Source organism: Molossus molossus, unplaced genomic scaffold (genome assembly GCF_014108415.1).
Source record: "Molossus molossus isolate mMolMol1 unplaced genomic scaffold, mMolMol1.p scaffold_m16_p_14, whole genome shotgun sequence".
NCBI classification, from domain to species: Eukaryota; Metazoa; Chordata; class Mammalia; order Chiroptera; family Molossidae; genus Molossus; species Molossus molossus.
The window spans coordinates 7,552,213-7,578,593 of record NW_023425349.1 but is presented as its reverse complement, the minus strand read 5'-3'; the positions used below and the strand labels follow the sequence as shown (position 1 = coordinate 7,578,593).

Sequence of the window (26,381 nt, the reverse complement as noted above, 5' to 3'; positions counted from 1 at the left end):
GTTTCCATTGCTTTTGTCAGTTCCTGTGTATATTCTTGTCTTCCCACCTCATCATGTGTGCTTTTAACAAGGGATGGGGAGTGTCTTGCGAGACTCACAACTTTTTTGGCGTTGGGCTTTTTCCCCACTCTAGTTAGGTATTCAGTGACGAAGAAAGTTAAATAGGTAACTTTTTGGTCATTAAAAAGAACCCATCATTCTGGGCCTTTGCAGCCCCTTAGCAATCTGTGTCACCCATCGACCCCTTCTCAGAATAATGTTTTTAAATGCACGAGACAAAATGCCTAGGGTTACGAAGGAAAACAGTTGTATTGAAATAGTTATCAAAATGATTTTTAAAAATCCAATATATGATGCTGTAATATACATGTTTTTAAAAAATTAATACATGAGATAACAAATCCAGCTGCAGGTCTTATAACTATTGTAATTTTGAACAGTGAAGAGTGTAAACAATATTTCAAGATATCTGCAGTCATTATAAAGAATTATGAAAATATCTGTGATTCTTTTGTGTGACATGGTTATTGGGCCTGTTTATCCTACTGTTGTTTTTGCATATATTCATAACTACCAAATGAAATACTAATTTTAGTTAGGAATTAGGGAAAAGAAAGATTTTTGTTGCCCCATCCATGTCCATGTCCGCCCTGGATTCTTTCGGAACCCCTAATATATAGCATAATTCTCAAAGTTCAGTGTTTCGGAATCACCTGGGATGCTAGTTAAAATGCAGATTCTAGGGCCCTAACCCCAGAAACCCTGCGAAAGGGTCTCAAGGGGGGCTGAGGGTGCACTTTGTAACACATTTAGAAGCACTGAGCTCAGCTCTGGGCTGCTGTCACCTGAGAGAACCCCCTCTGGGCCCTGCAACTGTTGGAGCTCGAGAGGCTTAAATGTCCTGGTGGCTCAGCGTCCCCTCTCCAGGTTCTGCAGGCATTTCCCAGGATCCAGGGCCTCGGGACCATGACGCCCACCACTGTGGGTCTGATGTGTGAGGCCAGCTGCCTTGGCTGCATCCGTGTCTAGCCAGCTGATGCGCGTGGCTGGCTGGGGGACCCCAGGGTTGTGCGTCTGCGTGCCGCACGGCTGTGTGGCAGAAGGGACTGGGGAGCAGGAGCATGCCAGTGGTTTATGGCTGCAAAACGAGTGGCTGTTGATAATGAGCATCCAGAAATTCTACAGGGAACAAACTCCAATTATACGGCCTTCCCGAGTCACGCCAAAAGGTCAAAGCTAAGAGGCAACATCTCGAACTGGTGATCGGCATTAGCATCACCACCAAGGAACCGATGGATATCTTGAAATGTGATCAGCCGAGAAGGACGGCATCCCTTAGGAGTGTTCCGACCAGCGATGCATAACCTGATTCTAATCCTGGGGACATCAGACAAACCCAACTGAGGCATGCTTTATCTTTAAAAATGGGGGTGCTGCGGTCTTCACCAATGCCAGTGGGACTGTTCCAGATTGAGGGAATCTGAAGGCAGGGCACCAAGTGATCCCCCTAAATGACGTGGTTGAGTCAATTGACAAAATTGGCATAGAGCCCGTAAAGTATTGTGTCCCAAATGAATTTGCAAAAGTTGATAAAGTTGTATTGTGGTTATGTAAGAAGATACCCCTATGCCTGGGAAATACTGAAGCCTTCAGGAATATACGGCTATTCTTTATGCAACTTAGTCTCAAACGATTGAGGAAAAGTTCTCTGTGTGTGTGTGTGTGTGTGTGTGTGTGTGCAGAGAGGAGGGAGGGGCACATGACCCAGGGGGACAGAATGTGAACAGCAGGTGGATCTGGTAAACACTCTGAGTCTCGCAGCTTTTGTACGTACATGTCAACAGATGACTTTTTGAAATTCAAGAAAATCCAATAAAAAGCACAATAATACTAAGAAATTTTACTGTACCTTTGACTCCTCGGTAGATGAAAAAGGCAGCACATTCCAAAGGACACAGACGGTGGTATAAGGTTAAGATGGTTAAAAAGAAAGGGAACCTCTGCAATGGGGACTGAGTTCGGTTTCAGCCCCACTGCGCGTTATCTCGGCAGCGGGAGACAGCATCCTTCCGCTCCTCGAGCCTCACTTCTCTCGTCGGAAAGTCGGGGTACGCCTGCCCCGTGAAGCTGGTGGCGGTCCTGTGGAGCTAACGCTTAGGAAGTGCCCGGCCTGCTGCCCGGCAGGTACAGCCCGCTCCCTGAGTGTCTGTGTGTCCACGGCGTGAGGAGCAGGCATCCCGGTTCACTCTGCGTGACGCGAGCCTGCAGCCTGACGGGGGGACAGAAGTGCCTGCAGCTCCCCCTCCCAGGGACAGGGCGCAGCCGTCGGCGTCGTGCACCCAGCAGCGTGTCGGGAACCCTGTCCACCTGCAGCTCCCCCTCTCCCAGGGACAGGGCGCAGCCGTCGGCGTCGTGCACCCAGCAGCGTGTCGGGAACCCTGTCCGCCTGCAGCTCCCCCTCTCCCAGGGACAGGGCTCAGCCGTCGGCGCCGTGCACCCAGCAGCGTGTCGGGAACCCTGTCCGCCTGCAGCTCCCCCTCTCCCAGGGACAGGTCTCAGCCGTAGGCGTCGTGCACCCAGCAGCGTGTCGGGAACCCTGTCCGCCGTGACCTCGTAGGGTGTACTCCGGAAATCTCAGCCACTCAGCATCGGACGAGCAGTCGTATAATTCATTACATTACTGAGATTTTCTCTCATTTAACCTGCTCTCTCAATAGTTGCCCCCAGAAGCTTTCAGTAACATTCAGTATTCATTCCTAAGAGGAGTCTCTTTGTAAACTTGGAATTTAAACTTCTTCAACGTGATAAAGAAACTGGCCACAGGCATCTAGGAAGTCGCTGGAGGCATGTCCGAATCAGAAAGCATGTTCCAGCCCTGGCCTGTGTGGCTCAGTTGGTTGCTGGTCGCTGGCCGCTGGCTCGATTCCCAGTCAGGGCACGTGCCCAGGTTTGGGCTCCATCCCTAGTAGGAGGCGTGCACCAGGCAGCCGACTGTTTCCCTCTCACATCGCTGTTCTTTCTCCCTCTCCCTTCCTCTCTTTCTAAAAATCCATTTAAATCATCTTTTAAAAAAGTATGTTCCAGAATGTATCTAATATACTGGCACAATGTAGATGTCGCTGGGGTTTTCAACTGTATGTTCATTATGATTTCATTTGGTCAAAATCATGTACGTTTTAAAATTCTACAAAGAATATGAACTCGAGTAAGATGCTGAAGAGACACTCCAGGTGGAGTGTGCCTTACAGGGGGACAAGCAGGAGGTGTGCCTGTAGGGGGCGCCAACTTCCAAAGATTGTGGAAGCTTCGAACCAGAAAGGAAACTCTAAACCCAAGTTATACTCGGGTTAGAAATAGTGACCTCACTGGTTCCCTTGGGCCTTTTCCCCACACCCCAGGGTGCTTCTGTGATGTGGATTTAGACCGGGTGTCTTATTTGTATTTATCTTTAGATAGAGCGGGAGAGAGAGAGGAGGGAAGAGAGAGAGAAACATCAATGTGAGAGAGACACATCGAGCGGCTGCCACCCACACGACCCCAACTGAAGCTGAGGTACATGCCCTTAGCGGGAACCGAACCCAGGACTCTCCGGCCTGCGGGCTGATGCTCTAACCGCTGAGCCGAACCTGCCAGGGCTGCGTACGCTTTAAATGAAGACTTTTCTGATTCTTTGGCCTCTGGTTCGCTGTCAGCTTCTAGTTTACGTTCTAAACGGCCTCTTAACGGCACAACTCTGTTCCATTACAGGATGCGACTGCTCTGCCAGGTACTTGGCGCAGGACAGACGTGCACTTGGAGAATCCAGAGTACCACACCAGATGGTATTTCAAATACTTTCTAGGACAAGGTGACTATGCGTTAGGGTGGTTGGGAAGGAGGGGCATTCAAAATGAAAACGGGTGCTGGTGCAATCTCTGGTACCCCATATGTGTGACACTAGCCAGTTTAGGGACACTAATGTCAGGGCACTTCACTCCAAGGTCAGTAGTAAGCTTTGTAGATTTGAAAATTCAATTGAGTCTCCTTCCTTCCTTCCTTCCTTCCTTCCTTTATGTATTTATTTATTTATGGGGCGGGGGAGCAGTTAGTTTTGTCCCTGGGGAGCTAGAGGGGATTAGATCTTCTGCATGAGTGATTTGAGACATAGGAGAATTTTCAGGGTGGAAAACAACTTTAGACTTAACAAGGCAAGGACCCTGTCTGTAGTGGGTTTTGAACACAGTTCAGGGCTATGAGGGAGGGACATGGTTCCCCGAGTTCCAGGGCCAATACAGAGCTGGCAAAGAGGCATGACCCTGCCTTCACGAGGACTGTGGAACAGATTGGAATCCTGGCTCCGCTACTACCAACCATAGGGCCTTACACCAGTTACCTCTACTTCTGGGGGCATGACTGGTAGGCCTGGCAGATGTGTCCATGAGAAGAATGGAGCAAAGGTGAAGCCTGGTGCCTGGCACAGAGCAGGAGCCAGTCCCTGAGGGCAAAGCACATTTGCAGCAAAGGGCTCGTGCACCTGTCGGGACAGGCCGGCAGCAGGAGCGTGGCTCCCGACAGAAGGAATGGAAGAGCACTCACTGTTGTCAGATTAGAAACGAGTTAGATAAATTTCTTACCAGACGAACACGTTTGCTGGTAGGAGATGTGATGCTTGAGCTATAAAGTGAGAGTGATCAAACCCTAAAGGTGTCTTTTTAAAAAATACGATCCCGTTCTGTGCTAAGAAGTTCACTTACTTGGCAAGGCAAGTTTTGTTATAAAGAAATCAGCGGAAAGTTGTCAGCTTCCCAGCTGTTTGTAAGACATAGTTCCTGGAGCAAGGATGACTAGAGAAAGACGGGGCCTAAGTGTGGGTGCCTTCAGCCTCCTCCGCCGGCTTAAACCCTCAGGATCTAATAGGAAGCCCAGAGGAAGGCAGGCTCTGGGGTTGGTGGAGTCACAGGCTCTGTGATGTCATCAAGGCTGGGCCTCCTCAGGGTCACAAGATGGTTGCAGCGATTCCAGCCATCACTTCCAGACACCACCAACCAGAGTCTAGAGAAGGCCATCCTCAAGAGTGAGGAAGCCTTTCCAGAAACTCGTTTCTCCTCCTGTCTCATTGGCCAGAATTGGGTCCCATGTCATTCCTGAACCAGTCTCTGGCGTGACGGGAGTGGATGATTCTAGAGTGATCAGGTTCTATTTCAAACTGGGTTTGGATGACTGTTGCCTGACCATGTGTGAAGGCCTGGACACCGTCCGAAGTGCCCGTACCACGGGGGCTGGAAGAACCGCTTGCATTTCCGCTGCTCTGAACCTGTTTCTTTTCCAGTCCATCAGAACTATGTCGGGAACGACGCAGAGAAGAGCCCCTTCTTCCTGTCCGTGACCCTTTCTGACCAGAACAACCAGCGCGTCCCTCAGTATCGTGCGATCCTTTGGAGGAAAACAGTGAGTTACTGCCCTGCACCTGGGGTTTCAGCACCACCTGACCCGTGTGCTGTGTGGCCTCTGTTTATATAAACCTCTGTGTGATGTGTCAGAAATGTTCTTTTTTAAGCGGGTTTAAGGTAGCAGGCTGACATAGAGCAGAGTTAGCTCTTTCTCTGAATGATGTTCTGCAGGGAGGTCTGGTCTGGCACGTCACCCTCTGCCCACTGCAACCGGGGCCGGTCTTGCCATCGGCATGGCTGTTCTCGAAGCAGAGCCTGGGCATCGTTTTCAAGGGGACTGTCCGAGGACTGTGGGGTACCTCGAGTGCATGCGTGGCGGTCTTTCCTTCTAGTCCTCTCTTAGGAAGCAAGTGTGTTTATCCGAAGCCCCCACCTTCAGTACTGGGGGCGGGGGCTCTTTTCTGTCCCTCCCCCTTGTAATGTTCGCTGACCACAGTATTCCAATCTCTTGTGGTTTAAGTGTTCCCTTTGGATTACTCTGTCTATGTTGACTAATAATCAGTCCTTCTGATTTCTTTCCCCTTCCCGTCCCTGCTGCTCTTGAAGTGGACGTTTGAGGGACTGGGGAGAGGGTTTGGGACCTCACGGTGGCAGGAGGAAGGGCCTTGCATCCACATGGGACCCTCTGGGTTCCTTCTGCTTTCGCATGTGGCTGCTCTGCCTCTGACCCAGCCACCTCTGAGACGTAACTTGTCCCCTCTGGCTCCTTGGGGTCATTGGAAAGCGCCAGCTCCCGAAATCCCTGGTCCCGGCCTCTCGCCCCTTGTTGTGAAGTCACTGCCTTGGGGAACGCCTTGGCTGGTCCCGGGTCTCTGGGTGTCGCCTGCGAGCCACGGTCGGACGGGAGGAGGCAGGAGCGGGGCTTAGGCTCCTGGGTCGGATCCTGCTGACCGTCCGCCCTCGAGGCTGCTGCGTCACTGCCCTCACCGTTCACACCGCTCTGCTGGACCGAGAGCCCTGCGGAAGGCCCAGGCGGGACGCGAGCCCTCGGCCAGGTGTCCTCCGGCGCCTTCAGATATATTCACAGCAGCCTCTCTGCCCCTTCAAGACTGTCCTCCCAATGGGGAGCCACGCACCCCACATCTAACCCCTTAGCTTTCCTGTCTTCCTTCTCCCTTCCTTCCACCAAGGCGGAAAGGGGTAGGGTTCCCGCTCCTGCGACCTGTCAGGAATACATGTCAGTGTCGAATGTTCTTCCCTCAGGAAGTCGCCGGCACTCCACCTCCTCCTGGGACTTGGCCGGGAACCAGGGAGAGAGGGTGGCGCAAGCGCAGCGGGAAATGTTTGCTTATTTTCATTTCCAAAGATGTTGTCTCTGTTCTGTCATATGCTATAATAAGCGCTCTGAAGGGAGCAGAGACGCAAAATGATCCGGGGGACCTGCCTCCGAGGAGACAGCTCAGGGAAAGCTGAGGAGGTGGCATTTAGAGAGACCTGAGGAGACAGGAAAGCAGCCAGGGCGGAGGGGCCAGGGACTGAGGGCAGCACATGAGACAGTGAGGTGCGCTCTGGAGTTAGAGAAGCCAGGGGGTGGGGCTTAGAGCCCAGGACCACCGTGCAGGCCACCTGTGGGCCCCAGCCTGCCTCACCTGCGGCCACCTGTGGGCCCCAGCCTGGCTCACCTGCGGCCACCTGTGGGCCCAGCCTGCCTCACCTGCGGCCACCTGTGGGCCCCAGCCTGGCTCACCTGCGGCCACCTGTGGGCCCCAGCCTGGCTCACCTGCGGCCACCTGTGGGCCCCAGCCTGCCTCACCTGCGGCCACCTGTGGGCCCCAGCCTGCCTCACCTGCGGCCACCTGTGGGCCCCAGCCTGCCTCACCTGCGGCCACCTGTGGGCCCCAGCCTGCCTCACCTGCGGCCACCTGTGGGCCCCAGCCTGCCTCACCTGCGGCCACCTGTGGGCCCCAGCCTGCCTCACCTGCGGCCACCTGTGGGCCCCAGCCTGCCTCACCTGCGGCCACCTGTGGGCCCCAGCCTGCCTCACCTGCGGCCACCTGTGGGCCCCAGCCTGCCTCACCTGCGGGCCACCTGTGGGCCCCAGCCTGCCTCACCTGCGGCCACCTGTGGGCCCCAGCCTGCCTCACCTGCGGCCACCTGTGGGCCCCAGCCTGCCTCACCTGCGGCCACCTGTGGGCCCCAGCCTGCCTCACCTGCGGCCACCTGTGGGCGCCTGTCTAGAAGGGGGCTTGACTCTGACCTTGCTCCACCCCTACCTCGCCTCCCTTTGCTTCCCGCGAAACTTTCCTAAGGCAGTTTTACAGAGAAGCCACGGGCAGCTCACGGGGGCGGATGGAACAGCGAGGGCATCCAGCGCCAGCTGAGGGGACAGGAACATCTTCAGGAACTGCCTTCGTGGGGGTGAAGCCCAGGGCTCATGGGAGTGGCCATTTAGGTTTTTCTTCACCACCAACGATGTGGATGCTTCTCCATTCATTCCCTCTATTCACCTGATATGGACTGAGTACTTTCTGTGCGTCAGTCACAGTGGGTGCTCACTGAGAAAGGAGGAAGCACTTTCAATAAATAAACGCAGATACAGATAAGTACCCATGACACACATCTCCCAGTTATTTCTAGTTCAGCAAGTCCTGGACTTGGGGCTGTCACACCGGGGGCCCACTGAACGTGTGGAGACTGTTTTCTTATGATCTTCGGGGCTGCCTCTTGGCTCAGGGACCAGAGCCCCTTCTCCTCTGGTTCAGGTGGCCCACCTCAGGCCCTGGGGACCGGCAGCCCGAAGGCGGGAGTGCTGTTTTGCAGACACCGTGAATGCTGGGTTGGGGAGCGTGGAAGGCGCTGGCGGGCCTGAGCCAGACTTCCGTCAGCGCATGTTCACTCAAAGACGTGCTCGCTGGAGGAAAGGAGAAAGACCGGACGGATTTCTTTTAAATGGCCGGGGAAGGCTCTTTCAGAGATGGAAATCGCCAAACTTCCCATTAATTTGGTGTTTTGCCTTTCCAGGGTACCCAGAAAATCTGCCTTCCCTACAGTCCCACCAAGACTCTCTCTGTGAAGTCCATCTTAAGGTGAGTGCCAGTGAACAGAAACCCAACACCAGGAGCCGTTATACATGTTTTCCCTGTGATCATCCTGTTCGCTTTCTGTCTCGAGCCTTGGCTGGTACCAGACACTTTCCCAAGCACTTGGCGTGCATTAGCTCATGTGATGTCACAGCAGCCCTTTAAGGCAGGCACCGGTGTCATCCCCGTTTTGTAGATGAGGAGGCGGAGGCTCGGGGAGCCAGCGGGGTCACACAGCCCGAGGCCGGGTGCAGACTCCAGGCCTCCAGCCTCTCGGGCTCACTTTCATGCCTGCGTCCCCTCCCTCAAATGCATGCGGGCACTTTGCTTTTGTAAGGAACATCAGGAAACATTTTTCCTTTTATGTTTCTGCTTTGAAAGAGAAACTCTTATGTCAGCAAATGCCTCTGGGGAAGAATGTCCTTATTCTTCACCAAACAGAAAGGTTAGTGAGCGGCGCACGGAGCTGCCGGCGCCCAGCTGCCTCTCCCCCACTTTCAGGTCCCTCCCCTGTTGGGTGGCAGATTCCCCAGGAATGCCACCGCTCAGATCAGGCCCGTTGCTTTGTCACCTGCTAAGACAGGACGTCACAGGCACCGCAGCGTCTGTTTCCAGGCCCTGCGCTACGTGCTTTATAAGCATCTCTCGGCAAATCTTTAAACCGGCTCCAGAGTGGACCTGTTACCCTCTCCAGTCCTGTAAGAGGAGTGGAGCCATGGAGAGGCCAGGGGCTTCGGCAGAGAGCTCACAGCTCCGGAGCCAAGAGCTGGGACTGAAGCCCGGGCTCCCGTGACTGCAGGCGTGGCTGTCAGCCTCAGCTGTCCTTCTGTGGGACTGTGAGCCTATCCCAGGGGCCTGTGGCTCTCTCTTGGGCTGGGACCAGGTGGTAGCGGGTGGGGGGTGCTTTCCCCAGCTACAGCCCTCAGCTGCCAAAGGTCCCTTCGAGTGACAGGCGCCCTCTCCGGCTAGGATTGCGTCGGGCTGATGGGCGGGCACTGAGTTAAGTAAAAACTGTCATGACTCCGTTTCAAGCTGGGGCCCCTCTCCGAGGTGCAGGCCCCTCTCCGGCCCCGCCTGGCCTGCGGATGTTTCTGCCTGGTCTGAAGCACCGTGAGGAGGTTCCCCTTTGTTGAGCACAGGAATATCCTGCTGTTTCTAAATCTCAGCTTGCTTTGAAAATAACACTTGGAATTATCGTGGCTTAAGATGGTTGTGAATCTCTTTTTCCTGAAGAGAAGTTACTCCAGCTCCTTTCTTCTTTAAAGACAAGGGATTTCGTGGGGTTATCATTTCATTGTTACCTGAGCAGGGCCCTCACCCCTGCCCACCACTCGTAGCCAGAGCAAACCTCGGCAAGAACGTATTTTTAAAGGTGTGAAAATGAAAACTCCTGCAGTTTCTGCCAATTGGAAAATAAAAGAAGTTTGTACTTTTTTGTTACAATCATGAACTTGAAAACGTCAAAGGAAATTAAAATATAAATACTATGGAGTCAGATAAGCCCGAGTTCAAATCTTGACTCTACTACTTAACAGCTTTGTTATCCTGGCCTGAGCCTCCATTTGCTCATCTTTAAGATGGGGACGAAGTAGTGCCGGCCGCCCAGAGACTAAAGGAGACAGTCCGTGGAGCGCACTGAGCAGAGTGCCCGGAATCAGTGCCTGTAACGTGAGCTCGTATTTCTGCCTTTCCCTTACAAACAAGCATCCTGGCAGCAAGGGGCCTGAGCGATCACCCAGTTCAGTTGGTTTCTCCTCTCGGGGGACTTCGTCCAAAGGAAGCTCACGTCGCTCGTCCAGGGGAAAACAAGGAACGACCTCGTAAGGACGGTGTTTTGCCCTAAGTGGCAGAGGAACAGCCGAAGGAAGGAAGGTCTCCCAGGCCGTCTTAATTGCATTTCAGTTTACTGTGGCCGACTCTGAAAATGTCAATGAGTCACTTTTTTAGGAAATAAAAGTCAGAATCGTGAAGCTTAGTCGAGGTTGCCCGAAACAAATGCTTTCGACTCCCCTTCCTCTCTCATCCTCTGAGTGTCACGAGGGGACAGCTGTACCAGGAAAGCACAGCGTGGCGTTTGGTTACTGCCCTGTGTTCGTGTAGTTGTGCACTGGTCCCTTCTTCGGCGGTTCGTGTCTCCCGTGGGCCAGGCCCTTGCGCGGTGTTCTAGGAGACGTTATTTAGCTTCTCTAAGGAACCAAGACTTCTCCGTGTTAGTTCTGTTTCTGTGCCTCATTCTCTCCATTCTGTTTCAGTGCCATGAATCTGGACAAATTTGAGAAAGGCCCCAGGGAAATTTTCCATCCTGAGATACAGAAGGTAACTGAACTTCACGCCTCGTAACTGTATCAATTTGGTCAGGGTTGGGTCAGAACTGACGGATCATTAGTGGTCCTCGGCCAAGGGTCACGCCCAGAATCACCTGGGAGCTTTGAAATCATCATGTGGAGAACTCACACCTGAGATTCTGATGGGCTGGGTCCAGGGTAGAGGCCAGGAATCTGTATTTCTGGAAAGTTCCGCGAGTGGGTCTGCAGCACGGACCCAGCTGAGCACCGCCAAACGGGGTGACCCTCCACCTAGGAACTGAAAGTGTGTGTTCAGAAGGATCTCACTGGCTTAAAAGCCATTCTTTTTACGGAGTGATGTAAAATTATGTGGAGGTGAGACTTTTTTAAGTAATAACGTGGAAGGTGCTTACCGAGCTGAGTCGGGTAGGACGCCGTGGGCCTGTGGAGGCCAGAGCGTGCCCAGAAAGCCGTCCCGCTTCCTGAGCACTTGCTGTAGGGGAGAGAGTCTGTGCTCAAGAAAAACACTCAAGTCATAACCTAGGTGACGGCCCATCAGACAAATGTCAACCAAGCTTTGTCTTGCAGTTGCAACCAATGTAGCTTTGAAACTCTCCCCTTGAAAGATATAAACATCGCTAGTAGCTATGTGTCGGGGAACTCCAAGGAGTTGGGGACACCAGGGTGGTGGGCAGGAGAGGCTGAGAGGCAGGTCGGGATTCCGTCCAGGAGGGCCGGGAGCATCGTGCTAACCTGCCTTCTGGGGAGTAACTCAGACCCGTGAGGGGGACAGGTAGAGGGTGGGCATCTTTGCTTGAGTACCTTTCAAGTCTAGTTAGCTTGTGAAATAAAGCTGTTGGCTCACAACTAAGCTTACCCCAGATGTGCAGAGTTGTGAACTCCCATATCTTTGGTATTACTCTGTTAAAATAATATTTGGCCCAGCCTATGTGGCTCAGTGGATTGAGCATCGTCCCATGGACTGAGAGGTCCCAGTTTGGTTCCTGGTCAGATTCCCGGTCAGGGCACATGTCCGGGTTGCAGGCTCAATCCCCAGTAGGGGGCATGTAGGAGGCAGCCGATCGATATTTATCTCTCACATGATGTTTCTCTCGCTCCCTAAAAAAAAAAAAAAAAAAAAAAAAAAATCAATAAAAATAATAGTAACAAAAATTTTAAAAATAATAAAATAAAATAGTATTTGTACCCCCACTCAACTCGAAAAGGAACTGAGGCAAACCAGGGTGTGGGTTTCAACTTGAAGCAGCCATAAGCCATGCTATGCTTATCAGTAATTTTTATAGCAAACTAAAAAACAAATTAGGATAATAAATATGCCAGTGCCAATGTGCCTTTAGTACTTCATGTGTATGGCTTATCACTCTTAATCCTTCCCTTCTTGGAGCGGAGACATGACCCCCGGACACTAGGCCCCAAAAGCCACAGAGCCCACGGATGCGTCTTCCTGCGGCTCCTGCTGAGGTGGTCTCTGCCCCGTCATCCTTACCTGCTCGCTCTTCCGTAAACTGAGAGGACAAGTGAATGGGACCTGGTGTATAGCATAACCAACATTCGTGTTTTAGCTTTTCCTCCCTTCACAAGTGTGTGTGTGTGTATGCATGTCTGTATGCCTGTGTAAACGTGTGTATATGTGCATGAGTGTATACGTGTGTGCATGTGTGTATGCCTTGTGCACATGTGTGTATGCCTGTGTGTGTGTGTGTGTATGTGTGCACGTGTGTGTGCCTGTGTGTGTATGCGCAGATGTGTGTATGCCTGTGTGCGACTGTGTGTGCATGTGCGTATGCCTGTGTGCGCGTGTATGTGCCACATAGCAGCAGTCACTTTACAGCTCTCACCAGGTTTCAGTAGACTTCCTACAGGCTTTGGGTTTCGGGAAAAGAGTTCTTCCAAATCCCTGGATCCAAACAGTAAACAGAACGTGAGCCACCTGCATTATAAAGAAGGCGGGAAAGTGTCTGAGCTGTTTAAGGATGTTACTGGTCTGTTTCTGGCTGCTCGACTATGGCAACATCTTTCTTGGCCCAAATCTTTTCGGTAGCGAGGTGTGATAAGCTAGCTTTAAACAGAGAGGAAACCTGGGTGCCTGTTTCTTCCCGCTGCCGCGCACCAGGTAACAGGACTTCCTGGCGTGAGCAGGTGTTTTACGAACATCTGCGGAGCTCAGTTTGAATTGTAAAAGCATGTCTGAGGTGGGGGGGGGGTGGAAACGTGAGTCAAGTTAAGCTTGGCTTTCACAGAGAGTCGAGATAAAACGGTCACTGTTACACACGGACATAACGTTTCCAACTTTATTTGACAGGACCTGCTGGTTCTTGAGGAACAGGAGGTGAGCACTTTGACGAGCTGTCTGTCCCGTACGTATAAACACGCTCTGCTGCCAGCCAGCCTGTCCCCGGCCTTGCAGTGTGAGGGACCTGTTTACTGACACGGCTCTTCAAGGTGTATCTCAGGATGTTCTGCGCAGCCAGCTCTACAGATATACAAACACCCGAGCTACCTAAACCCACTTGGGAATGTTCAAGTGTTAACCTCACGATCAGTGCGGGGAATGAGGTTTTCATTTTCATTCAAGTGAAGACAGGGCGTCTGCGCTTCATTCCACACTCGGTTTACAGGACGCCGTATTTTATTTGTGCCTCCTGTCCCTGTTGCCCCACTTTTTAAAAATGTATTGGGTTTTCTGTGTGCATCACTAACAGGGAAATACCTAAAATGTTATAAATAGGCCATTTGAGTCAGTAAATTACAGTGCGTGGATCCCAGGCCTCTCAGTACGTGGCGTATCATTGGTCCGGCTGCTCTGGCCAAACTCGAAAAAATCCGAACACGTCTCTTTCCCTCGTAGCCCACGTCAGATAGATCCCCCCCTCAAACATTGCTCACGCCTCCACCGTGATCACGCGGATGCGCTGACCCTGCCGCCGCCATCTCGTGCCCGGGCTGTGCAGTCTCCAGCCCTTCTCCCTGCGTCCGCTCTCGCCTCTGCCCCAGTTCTCACACAGTATCCACGTGGTCCTTTTAAAACCCGTCCAGCCAGGCCATCCCTGTGCCCAAGACGCTCGTGGTTTCCATCCCACTCCTAGGGAAGCCCAGCGTCCTCACCATGGCCTGCTGGGCCCTGCCACCTCCAGTCCTCCACTCCGCTGTCCCCTCGATGTCCTTCTCTTCCACCTCCCCAGGAGGAGCCTGCTGCTCCCCCACCCACGCCCTCGTTCATAGGCTCTTTGATCAGAGAGGCCTTCCCTCCTCACCCTAAAACAGCACACCCTGCCCACCCTCTGCCCTCCCCACCGCCTTGTTTTTCCTCTGGACACGTGTGTTCACGTGTTTAAGTTTACCGTCGCCCCCACCAGGACGTAAGCGCCACGAGAACAGGACTTCCTTTTGTCCGCTGCGGTATCCTCGGGTCCTAGAGCAGTGCGGATACAGGGCACAGAGTACATCTTTGTTGGTCAACCATGTGAATCATGTATTGCTAGAACTATGAAATACTGCGATGCCACTTTTAGAAAGGAGGTAGACCTTTACCTCCTGGCGTGGAAAGATGTCCGTGGCAGACATCTGCTGAACAAAGAAGCGGTTCACGGGGCAATAGTTACAGTTTACGCCCGGTTTCTGTAAACGGAGATTTGCACGTCTGTTCATTGGTTCGCCGACTCAACAAATGTTCACTGAGCCCGCACGGTGTGTACCGCACGCTGTTCGAGGCACTGGGGGTACACTGATGAGGAAGACAAGGTCCTTCTCCTGGCCTTGCATCCTGGTGGGCAAGAAAATTAAACAAGTACAAAAGCAAGCATCAACGGTAGCCCCAGGGCTGCGAAGAAAGTAGAAGGGAGGTGCTGTGGGGTAAGGAGCTGGTTTTCTACATGAACACAGAAGGCTCTCCGAGGCTTGACACCTCGGCCGATGCCTGGACACGGCCACGTAACGCAGAGAAGGGGCTGGGAGGATGCCCCCGTCCGCTAGCGGGCGGCTTTAGCGGGCAGTGGACGTGGAGGGCGCCGGCGAAAGAAGCGTGTGTTTTCTATATCTAACCCACGTGTGAATCCTGCTTGTTGCTAAAGAGTTCGTGAGCTCCATGTGCCGTTTGCAAAAGGCCAAAAATAAAAGTAATACACATCTTTGGTAAACATTTGAAAAATACAGGAATGCGCAGAAAATAAAAGGAAAATATCGCCCACAATCACGGAGAAAACTCGTATTGGTCTAGTATCGCATTTTGGTATATGTTTGTTATATTTTGTGTAAAATTAGGATTATACTTTATATGGTCTTTACGTCTCAAAATTGCTCATTCATTCACGATTTATTGAGTACCCACAGAGTGTAGAGACTAATATAATGAAGACCTATAAACCCACTACTCAGCTTAAGAAATAATTTATTAAAAACACACTGAGTACCCGGTTGGTGTGGCTTAGTGGTTGAGTGTCAACCCAGGCACCAAGAGGTTACCGGTTCGATTCCCAGTTCAGGGCACATGCCCAGGTTGTGGACCCGATCCCCAGTGGGGGCCATGCAGGAGGCGGCCCATCAGTGTTCTCTCTCATCGATGTTTTTATCTCTTTCTTCCTCTCCCTTTCTCTCTCTAAAATCAATAAAAGAAAAAAAATTTTTTTTTTAATTTTAACAAAACACACTGAGCTCTCTGATCCTATTCTGCTGTCTTCTATAGGAGCTGTCACCTTGCACTGGGATCATTCCTTCAGGATCTGATTTTAATCCAGTGTTTAAAGTTGAGGATGGTGGACTAAACATTTGTACTAGCTACTTCTTCTTTTACTGAATGTATTGGGCTGACATTGGTTAATAAAATTATATAGGTTTCGGGTGTACAGTTCTATAATACATCATCTGTACATTGTACTGTGTGTTCACCACCCCAAGTCAAGTCTCCTTCCATCACCATTTATCCCCACTTCACGCTCTTCTCTCCCCCGCCCCCCCTTCCCCCCTGGTGATCACCATACTGTTATCTGTATCTATAGGGTTTTTTTCTTTCTTAATCTCTTCACCTATTTCACCCAGTCCCCCAACCTCCTTTCCCTCTGACAGCTGTCGGTGTGTTCTCTGTATCTATGAGTCTGTTTCTGTTTTGCTTGTTAATTTTGTTCATTAGATTCCACATATAAGTGAAATCATATGGTACTTGCCTTTCTCTGTGCTAGCTACTTGTTTTTAATGTTTTCATTGATTTTTTTTGGAGAGAGAGAAACATCGATGTGAGAGAGATACATCCATTGGCTGCCTCCTCCACACCCTCACTGGGGATGGAGCCCGAAACCCAGACATGTGCCCTGACCGGGAATCACACCGGGACCTCTCAGTCCACGGGGCGATGCTCCATCCACCGAGCCTCACCGGCCAGGCGGACTAGCTACTTCTTGATTGCCTTTCCCCCATGTGTCCGTTTTGCCATTTCTTGAGATTAAATATCTTTAGAAATTGGGGGAGAGGAGCTTCTAAAAGCGTCCACAGGGCCCTGGCCGGTTTGGCTCAGCGGTTAGAGTGTCGACCTGCGGTCCGGAGAGACCCGGGTTCGGTTCCCGCTAAGGGCACGTACCTTGGTTGCAGTTTGTCCCCGGCCCTGGTTGGTCGTGCGGGTGGCAGCCACTCGATGTGTCCCTTCACATCGATGTTTCTCTCTCTCTCTCCCTCCCACTCTATCTGTACAAAAAAAAAAAAAAGGAAAAAATATCCTCGGGTGAGGATAAAAGCGTCCACAGGCTTCAGCTCAAGGTTGGCATGCTGAGTTTTGGGCCCTGGGCTCTCCGGTGCCAACTGGGTCTGGACAGCTGCGGACCAGTTGGTCCGAAGGTGATACCAGCCCTGTAGGTCCCGGGGGCTGTTTATCTTCAGCTCTGTTTTGCCGCAGAATGGGCCAGGCCTCCTACGGACGCCATTAGTGATGACATTACAAATGAATGAACTCACGTAAAAGCATAGAGTTTCATCTGTACGCTGTAAAAAATCTACAGAAATAAAGGAGTGCTTGTTCCATTCTGCGGCAAAACAGAGCTGAAGATAAATAGCCCAAAACTCAGCATGACAACCTTGAGCTGAAGCCTGGGCCCTGGTCGGAATTGAGATCGAGGGGAGGGAATAACCCCCCAGGGTCCATTGTGCCAGGGCCGTCTTCCTAAGTAATGACTAGCACATCTCATAGGTCTGTGTGCTTCGATGACAGCTGACGTCACCACCTTTTGTTGTCTTGTTGCAAGGGCTCTGTGAATTTCAAGTTCGGGGTTCTTTTTGCCAAAGACGGGCAGCTCACCGATGACGAGATGTTCAGCAACGGTGAGTGTCTCCTCTGCCTGTCGCAGTTTGGACAATCCAAACTGAACTTGCCAGTTGAGGTGGAGCCTTTAATACAAAGAAACAGCCAGTAGTTTTATGAACTTGTGGGGTAAGTTTCCAGGGCGAAGTTTGTAGGGCAGATGTTGCCCAGTTTCACTCACTTGATCAGTATTTACCGGTCACTTACTTTGCACCAGAGAGGCGGTCTGAGGGGAAGTACGTGGGTCTGCAGTCTCAGGAGCAGAGGAGGGTTTTCTCTGATTTCTGGGGCTGGGGGAATTATGAAATGGCGTCACTTCCCTGGTTTAGCACTTTTCATGTTCAGTACCTGTTTATTGTTCATGGAAACAGAAATAATGTTTTCATCTCACAGTGTGAAACCCTGTGACCCCAGCCTGGCAGGGGAGGTGGGGGAGTCTGATTCTGTGGTTTCCCTTCCCCCGAGTTCCCGGGCATGGCGGGCCCTGCCAGGCTCCCGAGGAGGAGGCACGACGCCCCGTTCCCTTTCCGCAGCCGCGTCTGCACGTCTACGGTCCAGCAACTCCGGCTAGAAAACGAGGACGTGGTGACACCTGCCTTCTTCACATGTTATGTCTTCTTACAGAAATCGGAAGTGACGCTTTTCAAAAATTTTTAAACCTCCTGGGTGACACAATCACTCTCAAGGGCTGGACAGGCTACCGTGGCGGTCTGGACACGAAAAGTAAGCTTGCCTCTGGATTTGTTCTGCTGGGATGTGTAGAACTTCTGCCGGCAGCCTGATCTGTGTTTGCATATATACCCAAGGTGGGGAAAGAGGGTAAGTGGGAATTGGAGCTTCTCGCCGAGGCTGGCACCCGGGTCACTGGACACATTTGGTGGCTCCATTGAGCTTGGCAAGACTGAGTCAACCCTCGCACCCTCGGGGTGGCAGGGCCACGGTCTGCCCCTCAGTTCTTACGCTGAGCACCTCGTGTGCCAGGACGGTGCCCGGCTCCGGGAACACAGCAGCGGATAAACCAGCAGAGTCCCTGCCTCTCTAGGAGCTTAGAGCGGACAACACAGGCGCGAAGCGGACTATCAGATAGTTTAGTCCTCAGTACGGGAGGAAGGACGAAGGGAAAGTACCGAGTGCCACGGGGCACCTGACTGATCTGGGGGAGGAGATTGAGAGGATTCCCCAGGCAGTGGCGAGTGAGAGTGGAGGTGCGAGGGGAGGAGAATTCCCCGCAGAGAACGTTGGTGAAGTCCCTGCGGCAGGAAAGAGCGTGATGTGTTCGTTGGTGAAGTCCCTGCGGCAGGAAAGAGCGTGATGTGTTCTAGAAACCAGGAGAACCCTTTCGGCTGGAGAGAGCGGAGGGCCTGGAGGAAGGGGAGGGGGATGACTCCGCAGGGAGCTGAGATCACGTTCACAATTTTGGATGTTATTCCAAGTGGGATTGATGTCATTAAAGGATTGAAGGAGGCACTTGCCGGCAGAGTGCACCTTTGAGCACAGGCTGGCGGTGGCGCGGAGCTGGCCCAGAGGGTGGGGAAGACAGACGCTGTGCCACCCAGAGGAGAGCCGAGAGCCGCTGGTCTGGCCGCAGGGCGGGAGGGCCCGGAGCAGCCGCGGCAAGTGCGGGATGGAAGGCAGAATTGGCATGATCTCCCGTGGGTGCCTGCCCTTGGGGAGGAAGAGGAAAAGGAAACCCCAGGACACCTGGGGGGCAGCAGTGTGGGGCTGAAGGTCAATAAGGTCACAGGTTTAGATTTGGAATCACTTAAGCTGTCTCCTGAAGGCATTTCTAGTTCCCCCTGTTTTTTGCTGTGTTTTATTTGCTCTTCATATTAGTCCTTGAGGTAAGCCAGACAAGTGGCGTGAGGCTCCCTTGGCCGAATTGAACAGGCTTCAGGTCCAGCACCTTCGCCCCCGGAGCCTCAGCTGTCCCCGGGCCTCTGTGGCCTCTGTTCTGAACAGGGAAAGGGTGGGCAGCTTGCGAGACCTGCCCTGGGAGCGACGTGAATGGCGGCTTCAGGATGAAGCATTGGCCCGGGTGTCAGGCCCGGCTGCACCCCGACAAGCCCCGCGTGCCCGTGGGGAACCCCAGGGTGCCTGTGGGCTCATCCGCCTGTGGGCTCATCACCCTGCGGGCCCGGCCTCTGCTTCCGTCAGAGCTGCCTCGAGCCGAACCCTGGCCGTGACCAGGCCCCCTGCCGAGCACTCTGCAGTAGCATCTCAACCTCCCTGGGAGTTAGAGGCTGTGTTTTTGTTTCGTTTTTTATCTCCATTTTCAATTTAAGAAGCTGAGGCTCAGAGAAAGGTGAGGTGACTTGTCAAAAGGAACATTGCTCATGAGAGCTTGAACCCAGGTCCGCCGGAGTCCGAAGCCCGGGCTCTCCCGTGCTGTCCAGCTCGGCCCGTGTGTGTCCCTCTTGTTTGTGGGCACGATCGTTAGTTGCACGGCCTCTTGTGTTCATTTCGGCCTGTGCGCCAGCAGTAACCGGAAGGAAGGAACCGTAGCGCGCTCGCCTTTCCAGCCCAGGCTTCTCGTGCCGGTCTCTGCTCCTCGAGCGAGCCGAGAGCGGAGGAAGAGGCCTGCCCACGGGGGCAGGATCCACGCCGTTGGCTCCCCTCAGGTGGATACCCAGGTGGTCTCAGGGACTGCACTGACCGTGTGCTCTGCTCCCCTCGTCTGCACTGGGAGCTCCCTGCACCCGCTGAATGCGTGTTTGTCTTTTGCAGATGATACCACAGGGATACATTCGGTTTATACCGTATACCAAGGCCACGAGATCATGTTTCATGTCTCCACCATGTTGCCATATTCCAAAGAGAACAGGCAGCAGGTACGTGTGAACACAGGCTCTCTGAGGACGCAGACCCTCAGATAGCGAGCTGACCGCAGAAAGCACCGTTCTGATTTCAGTTCGAGACCGTAGGTGTTAGCAGAGGAGCGGGGCTCCGGGGGCCGCTTCGGGGGGCTGCTGACAGTCTCTGTACTTGACCTTTCAACAAGCCTTTGGGAGATCTATCCTCACTGACGCCATCCCTGTGAAGAAGTACAGGGTCGGAGGGAATAGTGCGTGTGTGTGTTTCTGCATGTGTGTGAGTGGCTTATGGACTCCAGAGACCGTCTTGCATAGATGCTGCCTTTTCTCTGTGACTTCTAGTGGGCCTTGCCTCTTGTCCGGGACATAAAATAAGTGGATTCCGCACTATGGCAGGCAGTGGTTTTCAGACGAGTGCAGGTTAACACTGCCTGCTTGCGCTGTGCCATGTTGGGGAAAACGCTACCTTAGACCCTCCTCACTCACCCCAGGGAGTGGCCATTTCCAGGAGGGAAAATTCTAATTTGCAAAGACACAGGCTGCTGGTTTTGAAGGCTTGGAGGGGGCGGGGGGTTTGTTTAGCTTCTGATTAGATTCGGATCCAAACATCACAAACATGAATGCATAGTTGTTCAGCACCGATTTGTGAGACAGAGAGAGAGAGAATGTGATGGGGCTAAAAGGGCTTTTTTCTGAGCACTTGCATCCTTATTTCAAGAAGACTTCACTGGGGGCAGACACAAAGCAGATCCGTGGGCCGAGAGGTGGGGTTACAGTCATGGGATACAAGGTGCTTTGGGGACCTGCGGGGGGTGGGAAGGGCTGGTTCTGTTTGAGGGTTTGGGGCCTGGGGTGGGAGCTGGTGGGTTGTCTCCCCCGGAGCTTGTCGCCTGTTCTGGCGTCAGGAGCCTGACTCCTCTGGGAGCGGACAGGTGGCAGCAGGAAGCGCCGGGCCGGGAAGGCGGCTCCTGTGCCGGGAGTCACATCTGCGAGGCATCTTCCTTGGTGCGTCGAGGACCCCGGAGCACTGCTACGGCTGCACCTGTCGGGGCTGAGGCGCTCAGGCTCTGGGGTGCCGTGGAGGAGGGACCACGCTGGCCTTCCCGACCGTCCTGCACTGTGTGGAGCTCTTACAGCTCAGTAACATTACACAAACTGCCACGGACACATTCCACAATCCTCCTCCTCCCCCAACCCAGCCTTGCCAGCCCTGTTTATTCACCAACCTTGCCCTGTCCTGTGGCAGACGGCCCCTGAGCCCGAGGGGGGCTGTGTCAGGTCAGCCTCTGCCCGGCTCGGGTCCTCGGCCGTATCTTTTTGAGGGGCTGTCGGCACATGAAGGCGTCGGCGCTCTCACCCGTGCACCGAAATGTCCCCGGCGGAGCCCTGGTGTTTCCAGCACCCACGTTCCTGGGTAGTGCTGGGCCCTCCACAAGCCCAGCGTCAGTAGATACGAAGAAAATCAGAACAATAAGTGCGTCTCTGTTGCCGGGACGAAGCTGCAGGTGGGAAGAGGGGAAAGACGTGCAGAATGAGACTGAGCCTTCGGGCCTGCTCACGGCAGGGCAGAGAAGGACCACGGACTGTGAGCCGCTCTCCGTACCTGCCGTGGTCTCCTGGGGCCTAAGGGAGCAGTCAGCAAGGCAGAGGCTAGCCTGGCTCGTAAAACCTCAGGGGCTTTGCCATCTAGAATACTAATGGAACAATCTGAGCCACATCCCAGATCTGATGTAAGGAAACAAACTTTCTCGAAGGTGTTGGAGGTTCTGGTACTATAACAACCTATCTCTCTCCTTCCTCCATCCTTGTACCAAACTGTAACGGGGTGTGGGACGGGGTGCAGATGTTTGCCTCTCTGGGGCCTCATCTTCCTCACATCCCGCCACGTCCAGCACCACTGACGTCGTCTGGCCTCCCCCACCCCCCGGCAGCATCTAGGACCTGTGAAAGCCAGGCTCCAGGAGCTCCCCGATCTGGACCAGATCCCAGCTCGGCCGTGAACGAGCTCCGGGTCTCGGGCACTTCCTGTGCGTTGCCGTGCCCGGGGCTCCGCCGTCGGCCCTCTTCTCGCTCTGACTCCTTCGCTCCCCTGATCTCATTCAGTCTCCTGGCTTTAAATAGCTCTTACATGCCAGTGGCACCCACGTCGACCTCTCCAGCCAGACCTCTCCGGAGCCCACTCAGTGGGTGCTTACCGCCTGCTCTGCTAAGTCAAGTGCCGTGCGCCCCCTCCCACCTGCCGTCCACAGCACAGCTACGTGGCTGCAAAGAGCTAATAGGATCTGCAAGACTGAAAAGACTTACTGTCTGCCCCTTTACAGAAAAAAAAAAATTGCTGACCACATGTCCAGGAGATCATTTTGGAGAGGTCAGCGGGGTCAGATTAGGCAGGGCCTGTGCTCCCACCAAGTATGTGCTCCAGGACTGAGCATCTCTGCTACAGATGGTTGAGCCGTGGGAATTCTGATGCAAGGCCTCTTGTTTGGGGGCCTTGAGCGCCGGCTGAGAGATGATGTGTGAGGGTGGAGACGATCAGAGAAGTGAAACGGGAGAGAAAGGAGGCCAGGAGGCTGGTTAGGAGGCTTCTGCACAGGGTAGACCAGAGGACATCAGGCCTGAATTGGGAGGGGGCCGCGGAGGTGGACAGGGAGGCCATCCGGGCTCTGTGATCGCTGTGGCTGGTCGCCCCTGCTCACCTCTTCCCTCTGGGCCACACCCGAGCGGCCCTCTCAGTGATGCTGTTTGTGCTCACGTCCAGGTGGAGAGGAAGCGCCACATTGGGAACGACATCGTCACCATCGTGTTCCAAGAAGGGGAGGAGCCCTCTCCTGCCTTTAAGCCTTCCATGATCCGCTCTCATTTCACACGTATCCTGTGTGAACGCTCCGGTTCCGCGAGCGCTGGGTCAGCCGGCTGAGACGCTCCCCCCACCCCGCGTCACCCTGGACTTGCATGTTACCAAGGCTCCGCGTTGCTACGTACAGGCCCCCGCTTGGGATGTTCCCCTCCGCTCTGTCCCCACTCTGTCCCCATCCACTGGATGATGGGTGAACTCACTCTCAGACAACCCTTGACCTCCAGAGCCTCTCCCCTCTGTCCGCGTGGTCTATGGAGTGAGGGGAGCTTCCTACCGGCCATCGATACGAGAGGGATTAGAAGTACAGTGAACCCCCTGAGAAATGGGCTGTAGGCATAAAAACTTGCCAGTGAAGATAAAAAGCCAAAGTAGTGTTTCTTTGTTGATCCTAAGCCCTAGTAACAGGTGCTACCTTGTCATCTCTTAAAATTTGAGGAATGACAGAATTAAGCACATTTTTATTCTCCTTTGCTTCCTGTCATTTCTGTTCAGCTCGGGTGGCCGGCAAAGTCCTGCTGACGTTCCCTGTGATGCCCGAGCTCAGCCCAGTCAGACGGGCTTGGGCCACGGACCATGGCGGGGAGCCCAGGGTGGTTCCTCCGCAGCCCGTATGAGTGAAAGGCAGCGAGTGTGCGCGGTCGGGAGGCCCCGCCAGCAGGCTGGGAGACAGGGCCCTCACTACCAATGGCATCTGGGAGAAGGCCGCCCTGCACACTTTGACCTGTGCACTGTCAGCTAACGATACAGCAGGGAAGTTTCTAAGAGTGGGAAACTGCCCAGTTTCTTCCGTGAGGGCAGGGAAGAAAGCGAGAACACCTACCCGTGCCTCACTGAGCGTTGTTCCCGCTCGCTGGGATCGTGGCTGTGTTCCCTGGGGTGAAGGCCACCGCCCCCCGCCTGCAGTGGCCTTGTAGGGCAGAGCTTCTCCAGGCCCGCGCAGGACGCGGAGGGGCGAGTCCAGGGGGCTGGGGGGGACTCATTGCGTTGAGAACTTCCCTTGGTCACACATTTCGCTTTGGGCACATTTGTGTCTGGAAGGAGACAAGCAGGTAGTTGGCAGATTCCCTCCTCTGAGTCTAGCTGTGGAAACACTTGGAGGAATTGGTGGCTTTTTAGCCTGAGCTAAGGAAAAGGGGGGCTGGGAGATGGCAGGGGTGGGGGAGGGGGAAGAAAGGGACGCTGCCTGGAGGTTGGTTCCATTTTAGCTCAGCGTACCCCACAGGAGCCAAGTAGACGCCCCCAGAGGCTGCCACCAGCTACATGCATTTGTGCTGGTCTGTTTAGTCTGCCAGAGCCAGACGGAGAGAGCGGGAAAGTGTGCATACAGGGAACACTTGAATCGCTTTTCCCTTCAAAATGTGGAAGATGAACACTATGACTAATTTCCTGTTGGGATCTTTGCATTTCCAGGCAACAGAATTGCTCTTTTTGCCTTGTTGGCTACATTGTTGCTTAGGAGCTTTATCCATATGCTTTCCTGACACATTTGGAGATTTAGCTCTTTCCCCAAAGGATGAACACCAGAGGCTGAACCCAAGTCTTCCTGGGTTGTCTCTTTCAAAGAGGTCCATCTAAGGGTGACGAGTGCCCTGACCACAAAGGGCAGGGGGAGGATGATTCTGCAGCAGGGGTTTTCAAAGCACAAGCTACTGACTGAACACTGGGGTTAATGATCCATTTCCTTAACGATCACCACAGATATTTTTGCCTTAGTGAGGTATGATCAGCAAAATGACAATTACAGGTAGGTACTGACTTCGTCATCGCTTGCTTGTTCTAATTCTCAGATGTGCTTGTTAATGTGGCATTCACTGTAGGATATAGATATTTCTTGATTGATTTGGTGTGTCCTCACCTTAGAGAACTTTCTTCAAGGCCACCATCTCTTCGGGGAAAACGTATTCCATATCCTGTTGCTCTGTGCAGTAGACCCAGGGTCAGAGTAGTTTGGAGTCTTACTGTACGCTGCCGTGGACACAAATTTGATATATTTGATCTTGACCAGAGTGTCCCCTTCCCTAGACTGCACCCTTGCCTGCTTATCCTTCTGTTCTCAAAAACTACTCCGCTGAGGGTATTGCAGTGTGAAAAAAGCATGAACTTTGAGATTTGAGTTGGAATCCCAACTCTGTCACTTATTCACGTTGAGGCTTTGAAAAAGCATTTGTCATCTTCAAGCCTCAGCTAATGATAGAATGAAGGTAGTGATACTACCTTGGCAAGTTGGTGAGACTCTATCAGTGTGTGCCTTAAAGCACCAAGAAAGCTACCTGGGATGCAGTGGGTGCTCACTGGTAGCCTTTGCTATTATTCCTGGGGTGCATGAGCTTGCCCATGGCTGGTGGGTGGGACCACGAAGGCTACAGGAAGAGTTGGCCTCTGCCCTGACGCACACAGGGCACCGCATGGTGACGAGGCTCTGGCAGCCCGCGGGAGGGCACCTCCTATGGAATGAATATTCCTGACATAGCCCGTGGGCAACTGGACAGACTTAAGGTCCAGATATTGATGATCTCTGAAGAAAAAATAAAGCAATCCTGAAATGTTCTCTGTGCAGGCTGAAAATATTTTCGGAAGAAAGCGTGCCGCTCTTCGGACCACCCTTGCCATCCCCACCGGTGTTTCCAGACCACCAGGAATTCAGGGACTTTTTGCTAGTGAAACGTAAGTTCTATTTTGAAATGTTTTTGCAATTTGGTCTACATGAGACTACATTTCTGCAGATTCTCCCAGGATGCTGTTGTATAAGAAAGTATCCTTGTTTAGGCTTTGATTCTATTCCATGTCCTGTTACTTCTTCACACGAAGTGTATGTAGCTTTCTGGTGGTGGTGTGTAGCTTTTCCCCTGTGTCTTTACCTTCAAGAAAGTGTTCTGAAACCTGGGGTTCGGGAAGTGAGCAGTCTGTGGGGTGCCAGCAACAGGGAAGAAGCGACCACAGGCATATAGTCCTTTCACCGTGGACTAGAGACCACTCAGCAACACTAAGGATCCACTTTTCAGTGGGAGCCATTGATTTGCATGGGAGCCAGCGAACAGGGTGACTTTCTTCAGCAGCCTCAGAAGCTTAGGGTGGAAGGACATGAAGTTTCAGCTGAAGATTTGCAAAGTGGAAGAACACAGGCCAAAGATTATGAAAGGGTGTGTTGACGTCACAGAGGATGGAGCCAGGAAGGACCAGGAGGGGCTTGGAGGACTGAGAGAAAAGGTAGAAAGCAAGGATCAGAAGTCTCTGAATTCCAAAGTGGATTTGTTAGGAGGGAGGAAGTGGGCCAGGTGGAAAACTCCAAGATAACAGGAAGTGGCATTTCAACAAAAAATGTGAACTTTTCTTCTATTCAGCAAAAAAAAGTTACATAAATGGATGTATCTGGAGTACAAAGGAAAAAATATCCTCAAACAAAAGACTTTCCAGCCCTGCTGGTGTGGCCCAGTGGATTGAGCATCATCCCATGGACCGAGAGGTCCCGGTTCGATTTCCTGTTAGGGCACGTGCCCGGGTTGTGAGCCAAATCCCCAGTGGGGCATGCAGGAGGTGACCAATTGATGTTCTCTCTCATGGATATTTCTGTCTCTCTCTCCCTCTCCCTTCCTCTCTCTCTAAAGCAAAATAAAATTAAAAATTTCAATCCAATACTTTTCCATTTATTTTCATATAGAGTGAGATGGGGAGAGAG

General features: G+C 52.9%; 1 protein-coding gene across 2 annotated transcripts in view; it reads left to right on the top strand.

Annotated features, from left to right (window-relative positions):
• The window catches only part of GARNL3 (GTPase activating Rap/RanGAP domain like 3), a 140,580-nt gene that overhangs the window by 76,665 nt on the left and 37,534 nt on the right, over positions 1–26,381 (top strand). For both annotated transcript variants that reach the window (XM_036260802.1, XM_036260803.1), the window contains 11 exons: positions 3,748–3,847; positions 5,309–5,427; positions 8,391–8,455; positions 10,702–10,765; positions 13,058–13,084; positions 16,983–17,058; positions 17,663–17,761; positions 19,763–19,866; positions 22,607–22,715; positions 24,404–24,449; positions 25,263–25,369. In XM_036260802.1, the coding sequence (XP_036116695.1) occupies positions 3,748–3,847; positions 5,309–5,427; positions 8,391–8,455; positions 10,702–10,765; positions 13,058–13,084; positions 16,983–17,058; positions 17,663–17,761; positions 19,763–19,866; positions 22,607–22,715; positions 24,404–24,449; positions 25,263–25,369 (916 nt within the window). The remainder of the gene's footprint in view (positions 1–3,747; positions 3,848–5,308; positions 5,428–8,390; positions 8,456–10,701; positions 10,766–13,057; positions 13,085–16,982; positions 17,059–17,662; positions 17,762–19,762; positions 19,867–22,606; positions 22,716–24,403; positions 24,450–25,262; positions 25,370–26,381) is intronic.